General features: G+C 48.7%; 1 protein-coding gene across 2 annotated transcripts in view; it reads left to right on the top strand.

Annotated features, from left to right (window-relative positions):
• Positions 1-20,931, top strand: part of C2CD2 (C2 calcium dependent domain containing 2) — a 54,268-nt gene that overhangs the window by 7,697 nt on the left and 25,640 nt on the right. Inside the window, exons 2-5 of one of the 2 annotated variants that reach the window (XM_014839268.3) lie at positions 1,848-1,946; positions 12,565-12,684; positions 15,464-15,568; positions 19,034-19,156. In XM_014839268.3, the coding sequence (XP_014694754.3) occupies positions 1,848-1,946; positions 12,565-12,684; positions 15,464-15,568; positions 19,034-19,156 (447 nt within the window). Of the gene's footprint in view, positions 1-1,847; positions 1,947-9,567; positions 9,682-12,564; positions 12,685-15,463; positions 15,569-19,033; positions 19,157-20,931 lie in introns of those variants that run through there. The other variant, XM_044750784.2, reaches the window with a different exon arrangement.

Below are 20,931 nucleotides of genomic sequence, written 5' to 3'. Positions count from 1 at the left end.
GAGTCTGTGGCCGTGTGCTGTGCGCAGCTAGACTTCTGACGCTCAAGGATCAGGCAGTCGGAAAGGGAATCTCTGGGTCCTTATTTTAACTTAATAATTTATTTCCTTTATGAGACTACCCTTTGACATTAAATTTCCCAGCAGAATCTTTTCAAGGTTTTAATCCCGAAGGTGCCATAGGTAAGAGGGCACGGACTGCATCTACTGATGCCTAGGAGCCCAAGGCTGCATCCAGGCTGCTCACCGCAACACCGTATCTTTCGGCTGGTACAGAAGGTGCATTGTTTCACCGTGCAGTCCAGGCAGCTGGAACCACTCCTGCTGACGGGTTTGTTCCCTGCCTGGCACTGGGCTCCATGCAGGGTGCTATTCTCTCAGCCAGCCAGCCTGCCACATGGAACCGTGTCATCCCCAAGCTCACGGTGTGCCCCTGGCCAGCAGGTCACAACAAAAGAAGCTCCAGCCATGGAGAATGTCAGCAGAGCAGCCCTGAAACCGTGATTTCATCACTCTTGAGAGGTAGATTTAATTCTGCCCTGATGAATTTTAGGGGGTGAGATGATGCTGCAAAAACAGGGTGAGGTTAGAAGCATGTAATGGAAATGTTCTGTGCCTTTTAGGTTGACTCTCCATCATTGAAAATTCTTAAGAAATTGCCCCATGATAACCCCATTGTTTGCTCATTTGCACTGTGCTTGCCAGAAGAGCTGTGGGGCCGTTTTCCACCCTTTCTATTCCTCCACCCTTGACCACACCTCATAGCTGGAACCAGCTCACCACAACGGAGTCTCTGAAGTCTATGAGACGTGGCGGGAAGTTGGGGGGCTGAAGTTCTTTTTTAACCACTTAATCAGAACTTACTTGACCATGGCGTGCTTTCTGCAGCATGTCAGGAAAACAGTTTAAGAAGAGTTTCATTCCAGGGTCACGTCATTGGCATAAGGGTCCAGCCTCTCAAGAGAACTTATTTTTAAAAAGCCCGGACCTGGTTGGCTATGCAGCCCCTCATTTATTCCTTTATCAAACGTTGGTCTTGTTGCTTAGTGGTCATATTGCTTTGCTTGCACATCTGTCACTTGGAGATTTGCAAGAACCGAAATGGATGGACCCGACTTAAGCTGTGGACTTTACTGGAAGGGTGCAGGAGGATGCACGGAGTAGAAGGCAGAGTTCAACCAGGAGGTGCTGGGGGCGCAGGAGCCAGGGAGCTCTGGAGCTCTGTGAAGTAGGGGCTCAGGAACCAGCGGGTTCCTCAGGCACAGCTCCCAGGCTGGCTCATTTCCAGCCAGAGAAGCTCAGATTCCAGGCAGTGGCGGCCAGCCCTTGGGGGTTCCTATCCACCCACCACGCGGGCATTAGGAGAAGAGAAGGGGGCATCTTAAGTAACAGTGCCAGCAACCACGAGGACCAGACAGAGGACTCTCCCCAGAAGAAGGGAGGACACAGCCCTGGAAGCTGCCCAGATCCTGTGCTCGACCTGCAGTCCCACAGGCCAGCAGCAGCCTCAGCTTCTTTCCTTAGATTGCAAACATGAGGATTCCAGACACCTTTCATTGTTTTTATTGCTACATCTTTGGTTCCGTTTCTTTGTTCTCCATTTCCCATCCTTCTCCCATAGCTGAACACCCCCCCTGAGGGCGATGGACCGTGAGCTGGTCCACGGCGCGGTGTGAACTTCCTGCTGTGGGACCAGTGCTGCTGTTTAGAAGCACAGGTTGAACTAAAAGAAGTCGTATTACCTTTTCTTAGATTTGCACAGCTTTGTAGCGAGTGTATAATTTTCCTTAAAAGCAGGCACCCCCCCACCCCCGATGCATGCGTGCCCTCATCGTGCTTTTCTGTTCCAGGGCCCGCTGCTCCTCTCCTTCCAGGAGGACCCCCTGCAGCCGCCCCTGGAGCTGGCGGTGCAGCAAGTCTGGAGTGTGGCCAGGTCAGCCCAGGAGAAGGTGAGCCGGGGGCGCAGTCACCTGCGATGGGCCTTTCCTTACCGAGGAAGTGAATTTAAAGCTGCGATGAGGCAGTTTGTTCTGTCTTAGAGTTATTAAAAATGACCTTACATTAAAAAAAAAAAAAGTCTGTTTCATCAACTGATGAATGGATAAATAAAGTATGGTAGATCCATAAAATGGAATATTATTTGGCCTTAAATAGGAAGGAAATTCTGCTGCATGCTACAACGTGGATGAGCCTGGAAGACATTATGCTCAGTGAAAGAAGCCAGACTCAAAAGGTCACATATTGTATGATTCCATTTACATGAAATACCCAGAATAGATAAATCAATAGAGACAGAAAGTAGATCAGTGGTTATCAGGAGCTGGGTGGGGGTAGTGTCTGAGCGGAAATGGAGAATGACTGTTAATGGGTCCGAGGTTTCTTTTTGGGGTGATGAAAATGTTTTAAAAGTGATGGTGGCGATGGTTGTACAAGTCTGTGACGTATATTTCAAAAACGTTTAATTGTACAATTTAAATGGATGAATTATATGGTCTATGAATTGTATCTTAATAAAATGTATATATATTCTGCAATGTGATATATATATTTGAGCCATTTAGCTGTTATATAGAGTTCGTTTTACAGTTGCTAGCAGTTCACAGGCTAAAATTACTTATGAGACTGGGCAAATACCATAAATAATCTTAAAGATTTTTTTTAATGAAAAGTATCAATAAAAAGCCTAAGGAACTTTCTCTTAAATATAAGGCTTACCCTTGTATCTATCTTCACTTTATTATCATGTTAAATGCATACGATTTAGCAGACAGTGAGGAGGGGACACCTGTGTGACCCCAGGTGGAGAAGAAGCAGTGCCAGCCCTGGAACCCCACCCCGTGTTTCTCCTCCCTGCCTTAGCTGGAGTATGGTTCATGCATTTAAAGCATTTATCACTTTGTATGTGTAATTTTACAAGATGCTGTCTCCTTACAGAACATGGTACTGAGATTCAGCCAGGTTGATTTATGTGGCTGTGGTTCATGAGCCTTAACTACAGTTCAGGATTCTGGATGGACCAGGGCTTCTTTCTGCATCTTCTGTTGATGGATAATTAGGTGGTTTTCTCTTTTTCACAAGTACAACAAGGCTGCCCTGGCCTCCTTGCTCGTCAGGCATAGGCACAGGCGTGTCCCCAGGGCGGGCGTGGAATAGCTCGGTTGTGTGTGTGCACGATTCAGCTGCCCGAGTATTCCAGAACTGGTCACCAAAGAGCTTACTGTGCCCTGGCAGCATCGGCGAGCTCTCTTTCCCCATCCCCTTGCCAATACTGGAGTCACACGCTCTATAACCCCTGTGACAGGTGTGGCAAGGCTCTGGGAGATATTGGGGTTACAGGAGGAAACTGGTGGCAGCAGCTCAGGATGCTGAGACCAGCATGGTCCGTAGCGCTGGAGGGGCCGGGCCGGCGGATGGTGCAGTGGCTGAGTTTCACAGCCTGGGGGGGGCTGAGCCCCCCGAGCCCCCTGCTTGGGAAGTGCCTCTCGGTGCAGCGATTGCCCTCTATTATTGACTAATCGGGACCAGAGCCCTTTGTGGTGCATGGTTTCTGCTTGCTGGGTCCTGACACTGTCCCAATTAAGAGGAACGGAGCATTCAGGGCTGACCCCGGGGGAAGAGGCAGGAGCAGAGATTAGAAAGAGCAACAGACCACTTTTAAGGGTCTTGATGTTTAGCGCCAGCAAAGCATCCTGAGAAAGTGCCTGGTTAAGCCGTGTTTACTTTAATGCAGTTGCAGAAATAGTGCATGCTCATTATAAGTTAAACACAAACCAGAAGTGTATATACTTTTTGGAAAAAAGGTCTGCCCTCTCCTCCCCTGAGCTCAGCCCTCCTCGCCCTGCTCCCTCAGCTCCCCAGGCCCACCGACTGCTGTCTGCGGTGTCTTCTCGGGGGCTTCTCATCAACCACAGACAGATAGAAAGGTGCACACGGGGTCTTGTTTTGTTTTCCAAGTTTCTTCATGGTTCTTGACTTCTGTGTTTTCTTGCCCAACGAGGAAATGAGCAGTTGTCGTTGCCGTGTCATGCTGTGGCCAGTGCTGTCCTCTCGGGCAAGCTGTTGGCCAGGTGGGTGGAGAGGCCCCCTGACCTCTGAGCAATGTGGGAAAGTGGGTCCCGGTGGGTGTTGAGTGTCACAATAGTGCTCACCAGCCCAGGCCTTATGCACACCCACCCGTGGGGCCGCCTGTTGGGATCTGCCCGGCTCCTGGGAAGTTGGGGGTAGGACATCCCCGGATGCTTGGATCCTATGCACGGCCTTCTCCATTCTTGGACGAGCGTCTTGGCCGACCACGCCACGTTTCAGGGCGTCGTTTTGCAAAGGAATCGAGCCAGGCTCATCTGCGTTTCTCTTGTAATGTAGCATCCATGTGTTCAACGAAGATGAGAACACAGTGAGGCCTCCCTTTGCTGTCATTCCAGAAGCTAGTGTACTTGAACTGCCATATCGGGCGGGACGCTTACACTGGTGTCTTCCTCCTTTTAGGGTCTAAACCACACACCACCATGTGTTCAGGACTTGTAGTGAATCCTATGTCAGCATCCTCATGTGTTCGCTCCGCTCTGCATAATTCTTGAGAAGAAAAAAACTAACAGAACGTGAGGAGTGCAAATAGAAGTTATGAAAGAAACATACTCTTGTGATCTCAAGCACGTTACCCCTCCCCTTTCTAAGCTCCCTCCATCCTGTCAGGCTGTATCTTTCTCATCTCTCTAACTCAGCCCCAACAGGAGACAAAGGATGGCCTTTGAGCCAAAGATAGAGACGAGTCCGCCTGGACCACGGGGGTCTGGTATGTAGTCACGTCTGTGATCACCTAGAGCAGAAGGGGGCTCTGGTCTCTTTGTGAGCATCTTCCTGACTTGCATTGGTCTGGAGTCTCCCTGTGGCCACCATGAAGAGAACCTAGCCTGCGCAGCTCTCCGGTGCCCTGTCCTCCGACTTTGTCCTGCAACCTCTGAAGACCCCGTGTGCCAAAGTAATCACGTTTGCAAATACCTGGTTCTTCTTCAAATCCTCCCCCGCCATTTGTGGTCCTACCCAGAGAGTGGGGTCTTGCACAGCTTAGAGCAGTTTGGGTCATCTTGCAGGACCCACGATAGGTGCAAAATCTATGCCCTGCTCAGCCTTGGCTGCTGCAGGAGCAGTCTGAACTGATTGCTCACAACGCTTCTGACGCCAAATGTGTGGGTTTATTCCTCCACCCAACAAGCAACTCTCCCACCCCCTGGACACCAACTGGGCGTTCAACGATTGGATCGATACTGGCACTAACTCCCAGAGTCAGCGCAGACCCCACAGGTTAAGGGCTCGGCCCCGCAAGATGGCCCCCCAGTTCAGACACCCGCCCAGGTCTGGGCCACCTGTCCTTCTGATCAACTGGCTACAAAGTTGGAGGTTCCCATAACCCCCTCCTCAGGTTTGATAATTTGCTAGAACAGCTCACAGAACTCAGGAAAGCAGTTTACGTACTACTGCCAGCTTATGATAAGGGACACAACTCAGGAACAGGCACGAAGATGCACAGGGCAGGGGCCGGCCTGGTGGCACAGTGGTCAAGTTCCCACATTCCACTTCGGTGGCCCGGGGTTCCCCAGTTCGGATCCTGGGTGTGGACATGGCACCAGTTGTCAAGCTATGCTGTGGTAGGTATCCCACATATAAAGTAGAAGAAGATGGGCACGGATCTTAGGATCTTAGCTCAGGGCCAATCTTCCTTAGCAAAAAGAGGAGGATTGGAGGCAGATGTTAGCTCAGGGCTAATCTTCCTAAAAAAAAAAAAAAAAAAAAGATGCACAGGGTGAGGGGAGGGAGACGGGGCGCAGAGCTTCCATCCTGTCTCCAGGCACCACCCTCCCAACACCTCCAGTGTTGACCATCTCAGAAGCTCTCTGAACCCCATTGTTTCAGGGCCTTTGTGAAGGTTTCATTACACAGGCAGGATCCATTAAATCACAGCCTGTTGGTGATTGAGTCAACCTCCAGCCCCTGCCCCGTCCCCGCAGGTCAGAGACCGGGAGTGGGGCAGAAACTTCCAGCCCTCTAATCATGCCTGGTCTTCCTGGGGACCAGCCCCCATCCTGAAGTCATCTAGGGGCCCCCAGCCACTGGTCACCTCCTTAGCACACAAAAGACACTCTTATCACTTCGGAGATTCCAAGGGTTTTAGGAGCTGTGTGCCAGGAACTGGGAATGAAGACCAAATATTTATGTATCCCAAGCAGCAGGCCCTGCAGGGGTCGTGGTGTTGTCCTAGGAGAATTCTCCTCAGTGAAGGAGCCTGTGCTTAACTGGGAGCACATCTTTTCAGATGGCGACTAGCAGCATCCCGGGACCAAGGCTCATTGTGTGCAGCCTCGTGCTCGGCCTGGCTGGGAGGGAGGACTCAGCCAGGGCTTGGTTGTCCGGGGAGGCATTCTCGGGGGGGAGGGGGGGTCCTCTGCACGGAAGAAGGCATCCCCTTTGAACTTTCCTCCAGCGGCTCCCTCTGCCTTCTCTTCCAGTCTCAACACGCACTGAGCACACCCATTTCTCCCAGGCTGTAATTACGGTCTTACACAACAGTGAGCTTTCTACCCACATTCTTTTTCCTTACGTTCTGGGAGAGGTTTGCTCCAGAGTGTTTGACCCAGAAAAAGGAAACCTTTATTTCTCTATCGCAAGTGGCCTGAGAGGCAGGTCCCCCTGCGCAGGATGCAGCAGTAGCAATAGCCCTTCCACGGCACGTCTTGGGGTTCGGAAGTTCCCCGCTCCATTCCATGGGGGTGTGAGGACCGCAAGGGCAGCGTGGAAGCTACTGAATGTGAATCAGGGTTTGAGGGGTTGTGCTGTGATAGGCGCCACCCAGAGAGCCATGCCCTTCAGGAAGCATGGTAAGTGTCTCTTTGAACATAACATTTACTGGCAAAGCTTCCCGGTGACAGCAAGGGCCACAGCTGGTGTTGGGAGCGATCTTTGGAGATGTCAAGTGATGCTGGCTTTCTTGGGGTGAGGCCAGGTGTCCTGTGAAGGGCATTAATTATCTCTATTTTCAGCGCCATTCCTAAATAAATAGAGCCTTCTAATGGTATAATGATGGACCGTCGGGTAAAGTTTTAAATAAATGTAATAACCCACCCAGCGTGGAGACAGGCCCGGCTCGGAAGTCAGGGCTCAGCTGGGTGGATCTGAGCTTGTCTGGGGGACACTTCCTCCTCTCTCCGAGCTTCAGCTTCTGTATCTGTAGAGTATGAATGCCTCCCTGGCGGGGCTCTGGGGAGAATGAGGGCTCCAGCCTGTGCGGTACCTCACAGGACGGAGCTCCTGACCAGACCTGGGCGACAGGCTCGTGTCCGTTCTCATGAGTGCTCACAACGCTCCTCTGCCCGAACAAGTATCATGCCCATGGGACAGAGGAGGAAACTGAGGCAGAGAGAGGCTAAGTCACTTGGCCAAGGTGAGTAAGAGCTTCTAAGGAGCAGAGGCTGGAATTGAACCCGAGTCGGTTTCCAGAAAGGAGCTCCCACCACTGCACACCATAAACAGTGCGGTTACTATTATTTCGACATTTTTATTATTATTATTTCCCTTAAGCTCCCGCTCCCGCCCCTACCATGAAAGAGACAATGAAGACAGGGAAAAGAGAATTGAAAGACGCTAACCAGCCTTTGCTTCTGTAAAACCATAGCAACAAACAGAACTCGGGCAATTGCGTGGAACTTCTCCCCGTATCTCATTCCATGTTGTGTGTGGGGAACCCCACAGCCGTCACTGAGTGTGTGTTGTGTGCATGTTCCGTTTCTATCTCAAGGCTGTCTGTTATACATTTTTATACTGACACATAATCAGAGCTTCTGGGGTCTCCTCTGCTCTTTCCAGACCTTGGTGGGCCCCTTGGTTTGCAAGGGTAGCATGACTCAATGGCCATGTTGTCTCTCTAGTTGCAAATAGGACACTCGGTTCACTGTTTTTTTTTTTTTTTGCTTGCATGACTTGAAATTCCGGGTGCCCATTAACCTGGTATGTATGCAAAAATGCTCTTAGGTTGTGAAATTGTTTTGAAGTGAGGTCTTTCCAAGGGCAGGCATGAGATTCCTCAGCAGAGGCCCCGCCCTCTGAGACCCAGTGTGGATGCCCCTGAATGGGAGCACTGCCTCCCTGGAGGACCGCCTTTTTTTTTTTTTGGTTACAGTGTCTGGAATTCTGGGCTGAGGGTACAGCCTGACTTCGCCTGGAGAAGACAGGACAAAAGAACCCACGGGAAAGCTGCCGTTTTGTCTGAGGGTTGGAATTCAGGCAGTGGCATTTGGGGTAGATATGACAGCAACCTGGCCCCAGGCGGAGAGCACCAATGCCTCCCACGTTCATTTTAAAGGAAATATCTTGCATTTGTCTTGTAATACGTAAAGTTGATGAAAGAGAACAGCATCTCACAAACAGATGTTTCAGCTAAGGAATGCCCACAGGAAATCACGTTGTGTAGCAACAGCCCCTCCTGATAGTGTAATATTACTGAAAAGCCTCCTGCTCATTTTAAAGTGTCGCAACAAGAGCAGGAATGGAGAATGTTGCTGGGGGTGGGGTGTCGGAGCCCGTGCGGTCCAAGGCACACCCCTCGAGCACGGTAACATGCAGCATCTACCCAGCATCCGTGAGTTTGGCTGCCATCTTCTTTCCAGCATTTTTCATCTCCATCCGCTGGGAGAGTTCTGTATAAAACCACATCTTCAGCCATCGACTGTGAACAGGTGGGCAAATAGGATTAACGTTATAGATGTTCGGATAATATTTAGCTCAAAAGGATTTTGTTTTTTAAATTGAGTCTCTGTTGCAGAGTAGAAATAACATTTTCTATCAGATTTGTGCTGTCTTGAAGAATCTTTACAGAGGCAGACACAATGGCAGAGGTGGGGGAGAAACCTGATGGGGACCTCTGAATGCTTAGGGAGGGGTCTCCACTTCCGTTTTGTTTTGGACTTCTTTCCTCAGAATGTTAAGTAGAGTGATTAAAGTGAAAAATATTCAATGACATAAACCTTTTGGATGCGTTTTCTAGGCTGTGTTCCTAGTTCTTTTGGAGACAAAAGTAATTAAGTTATTTCCGGTTCTCTAGAGTGTTCTAAGAGAAGGAGGAGCTGAGGCAGCTGTACAAGAAGCTTAATTGAAAAGCAAAGTGGAAAGACTGTAGTGAGACTGCAGACGTTAGAGGAGTTTTTCGTTGATGAGCAAGAGCAGAACTTGGGAGTCCCTAAGCCTGGCATTCCTGGGCCCACTTCTGGGTCTAAACCAAGGAGTAGTGTTTCAAGATAAGATCTGTTTGCATAGGTGTGTGACTATTTGAGTTTAAGGTCTTGAAGCTGGAGAGAGCACAAAACACTGAATGAGGGCCTCCCCTTTCTACCCCGTCCACACAGGCTATAATGAAGTGTGCATGGACTTTCACGTCCTGACGATGCTTCCCTCGGCTGCCTTCTCTCTTGACCCATGGGGGTAGACCAGCGATGTCCTGACCCTTCGCCTGTCAGCCCGGCGCTCCTTGGGCTCAAGACTTCCACCTTTGGGACCCTCACCACGTATGGTCCACCCTCCATAAATGCTCCCTTATGCAGAAGGGACGAGGTTTTATCCGAATACACAGTCCAGCCTCTGTTGGTGATTTTGAAACGGTTTATGTAATCGATGAGTTCTTTCTCAAGAATAAAGCAGGTGGGTCCGCGGCCAGCTGTTTTCAAGGGAGCTGCTTCCTGGGGTCATAGATCTTGGCTTTGTGGAGTCCTGCTCTGGGGCCCGCCCCACTTCTGTCCTTGGAGAAGTCCTTGGTCCCAGCACAGATACTGGATATTGTTTCTATTTAACTTTAAAAATCCAGTATCGATATCAGACCCCTCCAGCAGGAAGCCCAAGCATTAAGGATTTAACAGTTGTATTTAAGCGGCTCCATGCAGGTGGAGCTCTGAGGAACCGACTCGGAAACTTCAGAAGGGGTCCTGCTAACACCGTGCGACTGGGGGAGGGGGATTCTGGGCTCAAGATCAAGGTCTCTACCTGTTCTCCTGTGTTTGGGTAGGTGTCAACCCTGGACGTTCCGGCCACTTGGGAAGGCTGACTAGCTAGAAGGGGCCACTTAACCTGGCCTCAGGGGGTCCTGCCTTCTGTTCTCCCAAGAGGGGGACCCCTCTGGGATGGCGCAGGCCTCGCCGCGATTTGCCTGGCTTGTCAGAATTTAATCCCCATTATGGGTAACACCTTAATACACTAAAAGGAGATTACCTGTTTTTAAAAGCTCCTTTCCATTTTGTTCTCATCCATTTGGTAAATGGGGCGTTATTATTCTCAGGGGGGCAGGGGCCGAGGCTGGCCCTGGAAAAGGATTTGGCCCTAATCGTTGTCCCTCCAGCCGGCCTCCTGGGAATGGTAGTGGCATTTGTTTGGCTGTGTGGCGGTGTTGAGGCAGGCTCTGGTTGTTGTTTTAATTAGCTCTTCCAACCGACCACTGCAGGGAGACCAAGAAACGATCGGTCTGTGTGACTGTTTTATTTAGAGGATTGGCTGGAAAAGACCCTCCAGGGGGTCTCTATGACAACCTATAGATGTCCCATTTGTGGTGTGGCACTTACTTTCTTGATGTGACTTGAGTGGTAATGGTGACCTTTGGAGTCCTGCATTCCAGAAGTTTTACATCGTAACATCTTTATTTGTTTGCTTGTTATTTACTTGCTTTTAGCCACATGCTTGGGCTCTATACGTATCAAGGGACGGAGTGGTGGGGAAGCTTTTTGTAGAACTGGATGCAATTTCTAGCTTGAGTCAAGGCACTCAGCTGTCAGTTCTCTTGGTAAAATTCTAATTAGCTTTGTATAGAAGGTTCCCAGGAAGCAACAGAAGCAGACCATTGTCTGTTTTTTTATTTTTAAGCAGTAAAAATCCTGGGCTGTTGAGACAAAGGACAAATTTTCTCCATGTCATGTCATTTGTGTGTGTAACTCAGCTGGCGTCAAAATATGTTCCTCCAGAAAGGATTGTTCATAGAGTATTTATTTTTAAAATGAATAGACGACATTTCTTATACAAACATTTTTTTGTTCCAACCTTTTGTGAGCCATGGAGACACAATAACACAATGAGGCGTGTAACTAACCCAATGTACATCATTCTTCTGAGAGCGACCTTACAAGGGTGTAAATAAGGGATGTGCAGGCTTCAGCCAGTATTGAGAAAAGGCAAGATTTTCTTTAGATCTGTGCTGTTGAGGTCTTTTAGGATGCATGTTGGAAATGGACCCCTCGCCGGGGGACCTGGCGTACAAGTCCAGTTTTTGTTGAATTGGGGCAGGTGGGCCCGGAGTGGAGAGATGCCGGACAGAGGGCGGGTGGGTGTGGGGAGGAAGGGAGTTAGCTGGGGCATGGGGAGGGGGAGGGGAGATGTTCTAGCCCAAACTTTGTGAAATAGCAGGCCCCGACAAACAACTATTTTGATAATCTTTCCACTTGGTATTTTAGATTCTGATAAATCCACCAGGGAATGAAAGAATTTTCTCTTCCTTTCCAAGTGACACCCTGCAATGTGGGGTCAGCAGCTCCCTTGGGAATGTGGGGTCTGTGTTGTCTACTCTCTGCCTCCTGATGACTCAGCTTTTGCCCAACACACTGGCCACCCACTGGACTCCGTCCGTCCAGTGCCTGGGCTGCCCCTGCCCGCCCCCACCGCCCTTCCTCCCAGCCTATGCACACCTGGCACCTGGCCTTGTCGTCATCCCATACTTGCTTGGCATTCTGCCCAGGAGGGTGGCAACCCCCCATTCTAGAAGATCCGCTCCTATAGCAGGATTCTGTGGCAGCAACTCGATATTTCTCTGTGCTGTGTGGTAACAGTCATGGCCATCCTCCCTCTGAAATGCTTTGTGATTTTTATCGAGAATGTGATCTGGTTTATTCCTGATGTAAATTATTTGTCTCTGTCTTATGGGTCCTTAAACGAGCTCATTTGATAATTCTATTTTTGTTAAGGCTGTATAATTTTCTAACTGTTTAATATTTCATATGTTCTTTGAATTATCCCCACATCTTTGAAAAGCATTATAGGTTAAAAATTGTTTAGATAGAAACAATTTTTTTGTGTGCTGGGTACATTTTTTATTTTTTATCTATAATATCTATAGCTTATTTTTTTTTAAGGCTCATTTTTAGTGAGAGAAGATGGCTAATGGCTTTTATACCATATGAATGTGGAAATGTCTGGGGAATTTAAAATCAGCCGGTGGAGAAATAGAACAAAGGAATATTTAAAGAAAAGGGGCATTAGGTGTGGAAAGAGCAAAGCAATCTTCATGTGTGGAAAGGACAAGGCAGAGTTTAGTGCTGAGAAATCCATCAGAAAGAAAAGACTTGAAATATTATTTCCAGTTTTCCGACTGCTGCAGAATAGAAAAGATGTGAATCTGGATATTTATCCCAGTTTGAGACTCTCAGTTCTTGTCCTTGCTGATTTATAAAGTCCAGGTGATTTTCTTCAATGAAATAAAGATGTGTATGGTATGAAGTCTCCTTTCTCTCACATATCATTTCATCCTTTATCTCGTCCCTCCTCCAGGTGGTGTCTTGTCATGTGGTGGGTGAGACCATTCAGTTCCTGGTCAGCGCGGGGCCAGCCTCCCCCGAGGACACAGGGCACCAGCTGTACGGCGTGCGCCTCTCCCCCTTCCATTTACAGGTGAACTTGGGTAGATTGTTGAGTCAGGGGAAACAGTTCTCATAAGCCCACTGGGTAAGCCTGGTGTGATCACAGGGCTGGGAATACCCACGTTTTCATTAGTTACCGTTCGTTTCATAATTTTCAAATTGTAACTTTGCATATTATATTGTATCTATAGGAAATAAAAAAGTGTGGTGTGTTATGTATATGTATCCATATACACATATAGACACACACACGTATACACACACACACATACACATATATGCATACACACGTGTAAATAGATGATGAATTCAGAGGTTGCCCATCTGCCTATTTTTCAAGGCATTTCAAGAAACCAGGCATGTTGTTGACCGATAGCATAAGGTAAGTGGCGTCTGAGCTGGGGAAGTGGTTCTGTTTCAGAATCAGGTGCAGGACTCAGAAGCCTGCTGCAGCTTGGGAAAACACCTTCGCGGCCGGGCTGGGCATTCCTCTTTTTAGTTTTTGAAAAAGTCAACTTCAAAAGACCCCTTATTATTTTTATAAGTTAAAAAATGAGTGTTGCCATTATTTTTTGGATAATAGGTTTATAATAATTATAATAGACTAATATATAACGATGTATTTTATAATTTGTATAAACTACATATTACATATTCTATATGTTATATAGAATATATAATTATATATATAAAATTATAGAGACAGACATATATAATAGTTATAATAGGCTTAGTGGAACTTCTAGATGCCCGAACCACCAGGGAATCGTGCATCTCACATGAAGCAGAAATTCCCTGAAGCTCCCATCTGGCCAGGGTGTAGAAACGGTGAATTTATGGGTCTGTTTTAGGGTCGCTGCCTGTTTGTTTCATCTCCTCTGCCCCTGCCCTTGAGCTTGGCTGCTAATTTGGGGATGAGCTCCAGTCATCCAGGATTCTAAACCACAAGGGAGGATGGTGTTCCATGCACGGTTCTTACAAAGATGTGGTTTTAAATACCAGGGCACACAAGAGCTGCTGGCTACCTAAATGGCTTTTTTCCTGAAATCCAGCCCCCTCCAGCCCCACCCCAATAACATTTCTCTTTTGAGAGCTGGAGAGGTGAAGTGTTGGCTTCGTGGACTTGTCAGATGTAATGCCCTCCCACAAATATTTGGGACAATATGATTAGAAAATAACTTCAGAGTCTGGGACATGCGTCCCCAACGTTTGAAGCACGTTTCGGAACTGGGCGAGTCCAGCAAGGACCGCAAACGTTAACCGAGGAGATGTCGTTTCTGTGCCACGCCTCAGACACGAGTCACACAGTGTATCTTTGATCTGTAGCAAGTTTGAAAGCAGCCTGTGGATGACCTCTCCAGGCAGAGGCGGCTGCTCCAGGTTGGTAAATGATTAATGTCGAGACAGGAGACATTCCCGCTTCTGTGCTGTTCGTCAGATAAAAGGTGCAGCGAGGGGCCAGCAATTGGTCTCCATGCCTCCCCCCAGCTCTGCCTGGTGGCGGGGGTCAACTCTGGGACCCGTGGCTGTGAAATTAAAGTGCACTTTTTCTGGAATTACCCAGAATTATAGGGCGAGGGAAGGCTTCGTTTCCCTTAGCCTGTTGCTAGCGTGAGGTGAGAGCCCCAAATATTCAGAAATACAGTCAAAAGCTACTCTTTCCCACCCTTTTGTTGCAGGGAGAGGAGAAGGTATGGAGATGTGAAAAGCTTAGATTTTTGCTTCAGAAAGGGTCTCTGGCTGAAAAATGAAGGAGAGTATATTAGTTTGTTGTGGCTGCTGAAAGAAATTACCAAAAACAGCTTAAAACAGCACAAATGTATTATGTTACCATCCTGGAGGTCTGATGTCCAACACAGGCTAAAATCAAGGTGTTGGTGGGCTGCCTTCCTTCCTGGAAGCCCCGGGGGTGGGGAATCTGTGTCCTTGCTCATTGCAGTTGTTGGCAGAGTTCAGTTCCTTACGGTTATAGGACTGAGGCCCCTTTCCCTGATGTCAGCTGAGGGGCTGTTCCCAGCTTCTGGAGGCAACCTCGTTCCTGGTCTCCCGGCGTCCTTCCTCCATCTTCAAGGAACATCTCTCTGGCTTGCTCTTTTGTCTTCCTCTCCATTTTTAAGGGTTTGTTATGATTCCACTGGGCTCACCAGAACCCCCCAGGATGCTCTCCCCCTCTCAAGGTCCTTACCCTAATCATACTTGCCAAGTCCCTCTCGCCATGTAAGGTCACATGTTCACGGCTTCCAAGGACTGGGGCGTGGACATCTTCCAGGGGCCGTTAATTCTGCCACCACAGATGTTAGGTAGGTAGATGGGTAGGGTTGGATGGGGCATCAAAGTCCAATTAAAGCTTGTGTGGCGTCCCAGGCAAGAGAGGGTAAGGATTCCAATGCACTGTGTGCACAGCCCTCAGGGGTGAGTGAGCGTGGGGTGGAATGAGGCATCCTGCTTCCTTCTGTTGCTCCCCCTCCTTTATGCCTTGGTAATAACTCCCAGAAGAGAAATGCAAAGCAGAGAATTACTCCTTTAAGAGTAATGCAAGTTTTAATGCCCTCTGGCCACCAGCCACCAACGCTGAGGTTCCTCTCTGAGGGGTCGGTTGTGGCAGAGTAAGGCACTGGCTGGGGCGGGATGGGGTACACGATGGTGAAGCAGGAGGTCAAAGGGAGGTGGGGGCCTTCCTCTCCATTTTGAAAGCACAGAGCACTCTCGAGGGGAGGCTGTGAAAATAGACGAGCACACAGACGCACGTTAAGGCTCCGGTGGAGAGAGTAGCCTTCCAGTAACCTTTTATTTATTTATTTTCTTAATAGCTGGAGCTCCACATGAAAGAGAAGAGAGAGGACATTCAGATCAGATGGTCCTTCCTCAGCGTGCCGGAAATGGCCATCGCGATCCAGCCCAAAGCCCTGGGGGAGGTCAGTCTGTCAGCTCGGGTGATTCCTGCCTGGGTGCGTGTGAGGGCGTGTGCGCCTTGTGAGCCTGCTCCTGGAAGTGGAGCTCAGCTCGGTGCATCTGAAGCGTGCCGCCTCCTCCCAGGGAACGGGGCGAGGCAGCGACAGGGCAGCGCAGGGGAGGGGCGGCTGCGATGGCTGTCATGCCTGGCTCTCAACCCAGTCCCCTTTAAAAAACCCTGGAGCCTGCCTCCCACCCCCAACACGGGTTTAATTGTCTGGGAATTGTTCAAAGCACTCCTGTGTGGCTGAGGCTGAGAACCACGGAAATAATGAAAACCCAGGTTTTCCTTGACGTTCTTTCATTCCCCACTGTCAGATCCTCTCTCCTCCCATGAGGTGCTGCACTTACTGCTCAGGGGCTGGTCCTCGCAAGGGCACGGCTCCTTTCTCTCCACAGTTTTTACAAAGATGCATCTAAAATCTGGAGGCCCTCTCCTCCTGCTTCCCTTGGGCCTTAAGTGTTTGAAGAGTGTCTATGGGAGCCGGGAATGGGCCTGCTAAGGCGAGTTGGTGTTGTCACTGAGCTGCTGGAAAGATCCTGAAAAATCGTTTATACCAAAGGCTGAGGTTATTAAGTGACTCTCTTGCAATGGCTTTTACGATGTCTCTTTGCAATTTACTGTATTTCAGGCTCTTGTGCAATATGGAGAAGTCACCACAGCTGAAACACGTGAATTTAATGGGTTGTTTGTCAATGATGTAGACATGCCTTTCATGCCTTGTAGATGGATGCAGGGTTTTTTTTAAGATGAATAAATTTGGATTGTAATTCTTTTAACTTGCATACATCAGAATTGCAATATTGGCCTGGCCAGTTCATTATATACAATGTGTATATTAAGTATTTTCCTTGTTGCCAATTCGTTTTCTTTCCCGTATTTCTATCTCCTTTCTCCCACAATGGCATCCTCTGTTCAGGCCTACAGTGTGCCCAAAACCGTTTTGTAAACTGCTCCCCCAGCACCACTGCTGACCTCCAACCATGCCGCCGATGTCCAAGACTGCTTTACTGGCCTTTGCATCAGGATGTATCCCGCTGAAGGGTACAGAGTGCTGTGTTCAAAAATTACTCAAATTGGGGCTGACTCAGTGGCATAGTGGTTGGGTTTGCACACTCTGCTTCAGTGGCCTGGGGTTCACAGGTTCAGATCCAGGTGTGGCCCCACACACCATTCATCAAGCCATGCTGTGGTGGCATCCCACATACAAAATAGAGGAAGATTGGCAGAGATGTTAACTCAGGGCCAATCTTCTGCACCAAAAAAAAAAAAAAAAAAGTTCAAATTATTTTTTTCTCTATGTGGCTATGTTACCAACTTGATGTAGGTTAAGTGCATGTGCTTCTATTTGTATTCAGTTTTAGGTTTTATCCCTGTCTTTGTCAATTTATTTTTTGAATGTGTAAAATATTAACATGATTCAAAAGTCAAAATGACGTGAAAGGTTATGCTCAGAAGTCCGTTCTCGGTCTCTGTCCCTCTGCCCTCCCCATCTGTGCCCTGCACATGGTCATGTGTGTCAGTAGATTCTGTTTAGCCATCCTGGCCTTCTTTTTGCAAAAATGATCTGATTTCCCCTTTCTTACCCAAACGGTGGCATGCTGGGTGTGTTCTTCACTCTTTGCCCCCCCACCAAGCCCTGTACATTCCTCCGACCACCACGTGCTCCTTGTATTAATGAAAAGCACGACCCCCCAGTGAAGCACTTCCGTAGGGTGAAGCCATTAAAGGAAGGTTCTCAAGTCAGCTGCTCTGGGGATCTAAGATGTGATGAACGCTGATGTCTGAGCCCCCCCAAATTCATCTTTCACCCTGAGTTTCCTTCTCTGTAAAGAGAGGGGAAGTTGTGAGGGTTGAATGAGAGAAAAGTAGATAAACAAAATGAGGTACATCCACACAGTGGAATATGATTCAGCCATGAAAAAGAATGAAGTACTGACACATGCCGTAATAGAAATGAACTTGGAAAACATGCTCAGTTAAAGAAGCCAGACATTAAAGACCCCGTGTCGTATGACTCCATTTTTGTGAAATATCCAGAATAGGCAAATCCATGCAGACAGCAGATGAGTGGTTGGCGGAGCTGTTGGTGGGGGAGTGATGGGGAATGAATGCTAATGGGTAAGGGGTTTACTTTTGGGGGGTGATGAGAATACTTTGGAACTAGATAGAGGTGATGGTTGCACAGCACTGTGAGTGTACTCAAGCCACTGAAACGTGTACTTTAAAATGATTAATTTTATGAGATGCGAATTTCACCTCAAGTCAAAAAAAGCTAAGTCTGTCAAGGACCTATTGAAGAGGAAAGTGATGGCAGGGTGGTTAGAAGCGCAGACCCTGCAGCCTTAACGCCTGGGTTTGACTCTCAGCTCTGCCACCTGTGAGCTGTGTGACCCTACACATGTTAATGAACCTCTCTTTGCCTTAGTTCCCTCTTCTGTAAAGTGGGGATAATGGTATTCAAGGTGGTTGTGAGGATTAAATTAGTTAATACATAGAAGTGCGTAGAATAAAGCAATACACCCTAACAGTGACATAGGTATTAGCTATTTTGATTATTATGAGAGTTCCTGGCAGAAAGTAGATTTTCAATAAATGGCTGATTTGGAGTAAGATTGCTGTAACAAGGCCTGGCCAGCTGGTCGTCCTTGAGCCACTGCAGACGAATTTCTGAAGTCACTCCAGCTCCACAGTTCAGGAGGTTTCGGTAGGTCTGTAGTCCTGCTGGCAGTCCAGTCCTCTCAGTGCCCCATCCCCCTGAGCAGGGCAAGGATGGCTGGAGCCCACAGTGACGGCGTTTATGCCAGAGGAGACGAGGGAGGGAGGGCCCACGTCGACTTCCATTGTGTGACTGCCCCACAGTTTATGCATCTGTTTGGCTGTTGGTGGATACTTAGGTAGTGGAATTATGAGCAGCAGTGCTGTGAACATTGTAGAACAGGTGGACGCATTTCTGCTGGGTATTAAATGCTGTCGCTTTGTAGAGGTTGACATCAGGTACCGTAAGTCGTGCAGCTTCGCTCTCCTTCTGCGAGCTTGTCTCCCTTCTTATTGGGTCTTTTCGTTTACTTGGATACTTTTTAATTAAAAAAATACCAAATGTCATGCAAGAAAGAAAAACCACGGGTCGATATGTTTAGGGGAAAAGACCGAAAGGGATATACACAGAAATAGTAACATAGTTCTAAGCTGCACAGGCTATATTTTTACCCTTTCTGAAAATAAGGAGCGTGAATCACTTCTGAGATCAGTACAAGGACCCTCCCCTCCCGGATGAGAACTAGCGGGTGCCTCGCCTGTCCTGATCTGAGCCCGCAGCCCCCCGGACACCTCTCAGGGACCGGGAGAGGAGAGCCGAGCATCTGCCTGTCCTTGCGCACGCGTGTGTGGCGATGAAATGATTTGATGACTTCTCCCCTCTCGGCAGGACCAGGCGGCCGAGGCGAAGGCAGTGTCTGAAACGCTCAAGGAAATTTTGAAGCACCTGGTCCGCTCCGCCTCCCCATCGCTGGTTCTGAGCACCAAGCCCGCGGACGTGAGGGAAGTTCAGGTGAGCCCGTTCGCGGCGGGTGGGTGCTTCGCGACCCCGCTGGGGATCGAGGTCCGCCTCTCCTGGAGAAGCCGTGTGTGCTTCTGAGGTCCCTCACTCCTCGTGGTAGGGCAAGATGGCGTGAGTGCCTGCTGGTGGATCATAACTGCGGTCGGGGACGAAGCTTCAAGTTCAGGGTCCCAAAGCCCGTGGGAAGGGGGGAAGAGGGATCTGGGCGGCTCAGCTAATTAGCGGTCCAACACTAGTTAGCCCTGAGTCTCTGTTTTTGGGAGCCAAACTTTGACTTTTCACTGTCCATTCAGAGCCTGTTGTCTGGGACCTCATCCTCCTGGCACTGAGGTATCTGGGAAACCCGACCGGCCATGAGAACATCTGCGAGGGCACTGCAGGGACAGACCATGTAGCCCTGGCTGGGGGACAGCCTGAGGACCTGGCCCTGCCTCCAGTAGCATCTGCCTCTCGCGGGTTTATTTCCCTTGGGCAGTGCGGGACACTCGGGGTGACCTCCTCTGTGTGGCCCCCTGGTCCATCCCCCCATTCTGGAGCCCTTCTCCACCACCTGACGAGGCTGGTGCTTCTTTGGCTGAACTCTTGTCCAAGGCATTTGCCTTGGGCAGCCTCATGGGCCTCGGTCTCTCAAAGCTTCTTAGGCAACACATCTAAAAACCGTTGCCTAAGGAGAATTAATTCTCCCAACTGTGAGCTGATCTTTGGTTATGATTATGCGAAACCTGCATGTATCATCCCTGAAGTTATTTTTCATACGTATTTCTGGTGATTTTCTGTGGCATGGCAGAATAGCCATCCATATTATAGAGTTCTTGGTGAAGTCATTTTGAAAATGTAACTTTTTGTATGATTTTCATGATGCAGGCTCTTGGTCTCTGGTTCTTATTCGGGAGGGCATCACCTATCACCAGCTGTTAGGGTGTAGAGTCTGGAGACGAAAGCTGTTGGATTTGTTGATCAATAGCAGTTGACCACGGTGTTCTGTGTTAAACTGGGGATTAGCACCTTCCTGATGGGCGCAGGGCAGCAGCAGAAGTGGCTGGGGAAGCAGACAGGAAGAGCTGTGGATGCTCGCGCAGGCTTCCCAGGGCATGCGGCCGGGGGTGCTGAGCCCCCCAGAGAGAGGGTCTCAGGCCATGCTTCCCGGGAGGTGAGAGCAGAGTCGCGGCTGCTCTCTCTTTCAGTAACTCTGTTGTGGTGGTTTATTTCAGAGCAGAGGTGCCTGCCCATTTTGAATATGACAGTAAAGTTTTAAAGTCAAAATTTGAGAGACTTTGTAAAATACTAGTATATTTTTAGAATACATGGATTCAGAAAATGAAAGGAGCCAAACCACCATAAATCCAATAATGCTTCTAAATAAATTTGTAGCATTTATATATCAAAATAGCATATATATTGAATTAGTCAGAGTTCTCCGGGGAAACAGAACCAATGAGATGTGTGTGTATATATTTATATATATATATCATCAGTCTCCGTAATTGCATGAGCCAAATTCGGCTCACATGATTATGGAGGCTGACGGGTCCCAGGATCTGCAGGGTGAGTCAGCCAGCTGCAGACCCAGGACGGCTGATGGTGAAGTTCCAGTCCAAAGGCCAGCAGGCTTGAGACCCAGGAAAAGCCGGTGTTTCAATTCAGGTCCAAAGGCAGGAAAAAACTGGTCTCCCAGTTTGAAGGCAATCAGGCATGAGGAAGTCCCTCTTATTCGGAAGGGGTCAGCCTTTTGTTCTATTCACCTTCAACTGATGGGATGAGGCCCA

Source organism: Equus asinus, chromosome 18 (assembly GCF_041296235.1).
Source record: "Equus asinus isolate D_3611 breed Donkey chromosome 18, EquAss-T2T_v2, whole genome shotgun sequence".
In the NCBI taxonomy this organism is placed as follows: Eukaryota; Metazoa; Chordata; class Mammalia; order Perissodactyla; family Equidae; genus Equus; species Equus asinus.
The sequence above is the reverse complement of the archived record's forward strand: the minus strand, read 5'-3'. Positions and strand labels throughout refer to the sequence as shown.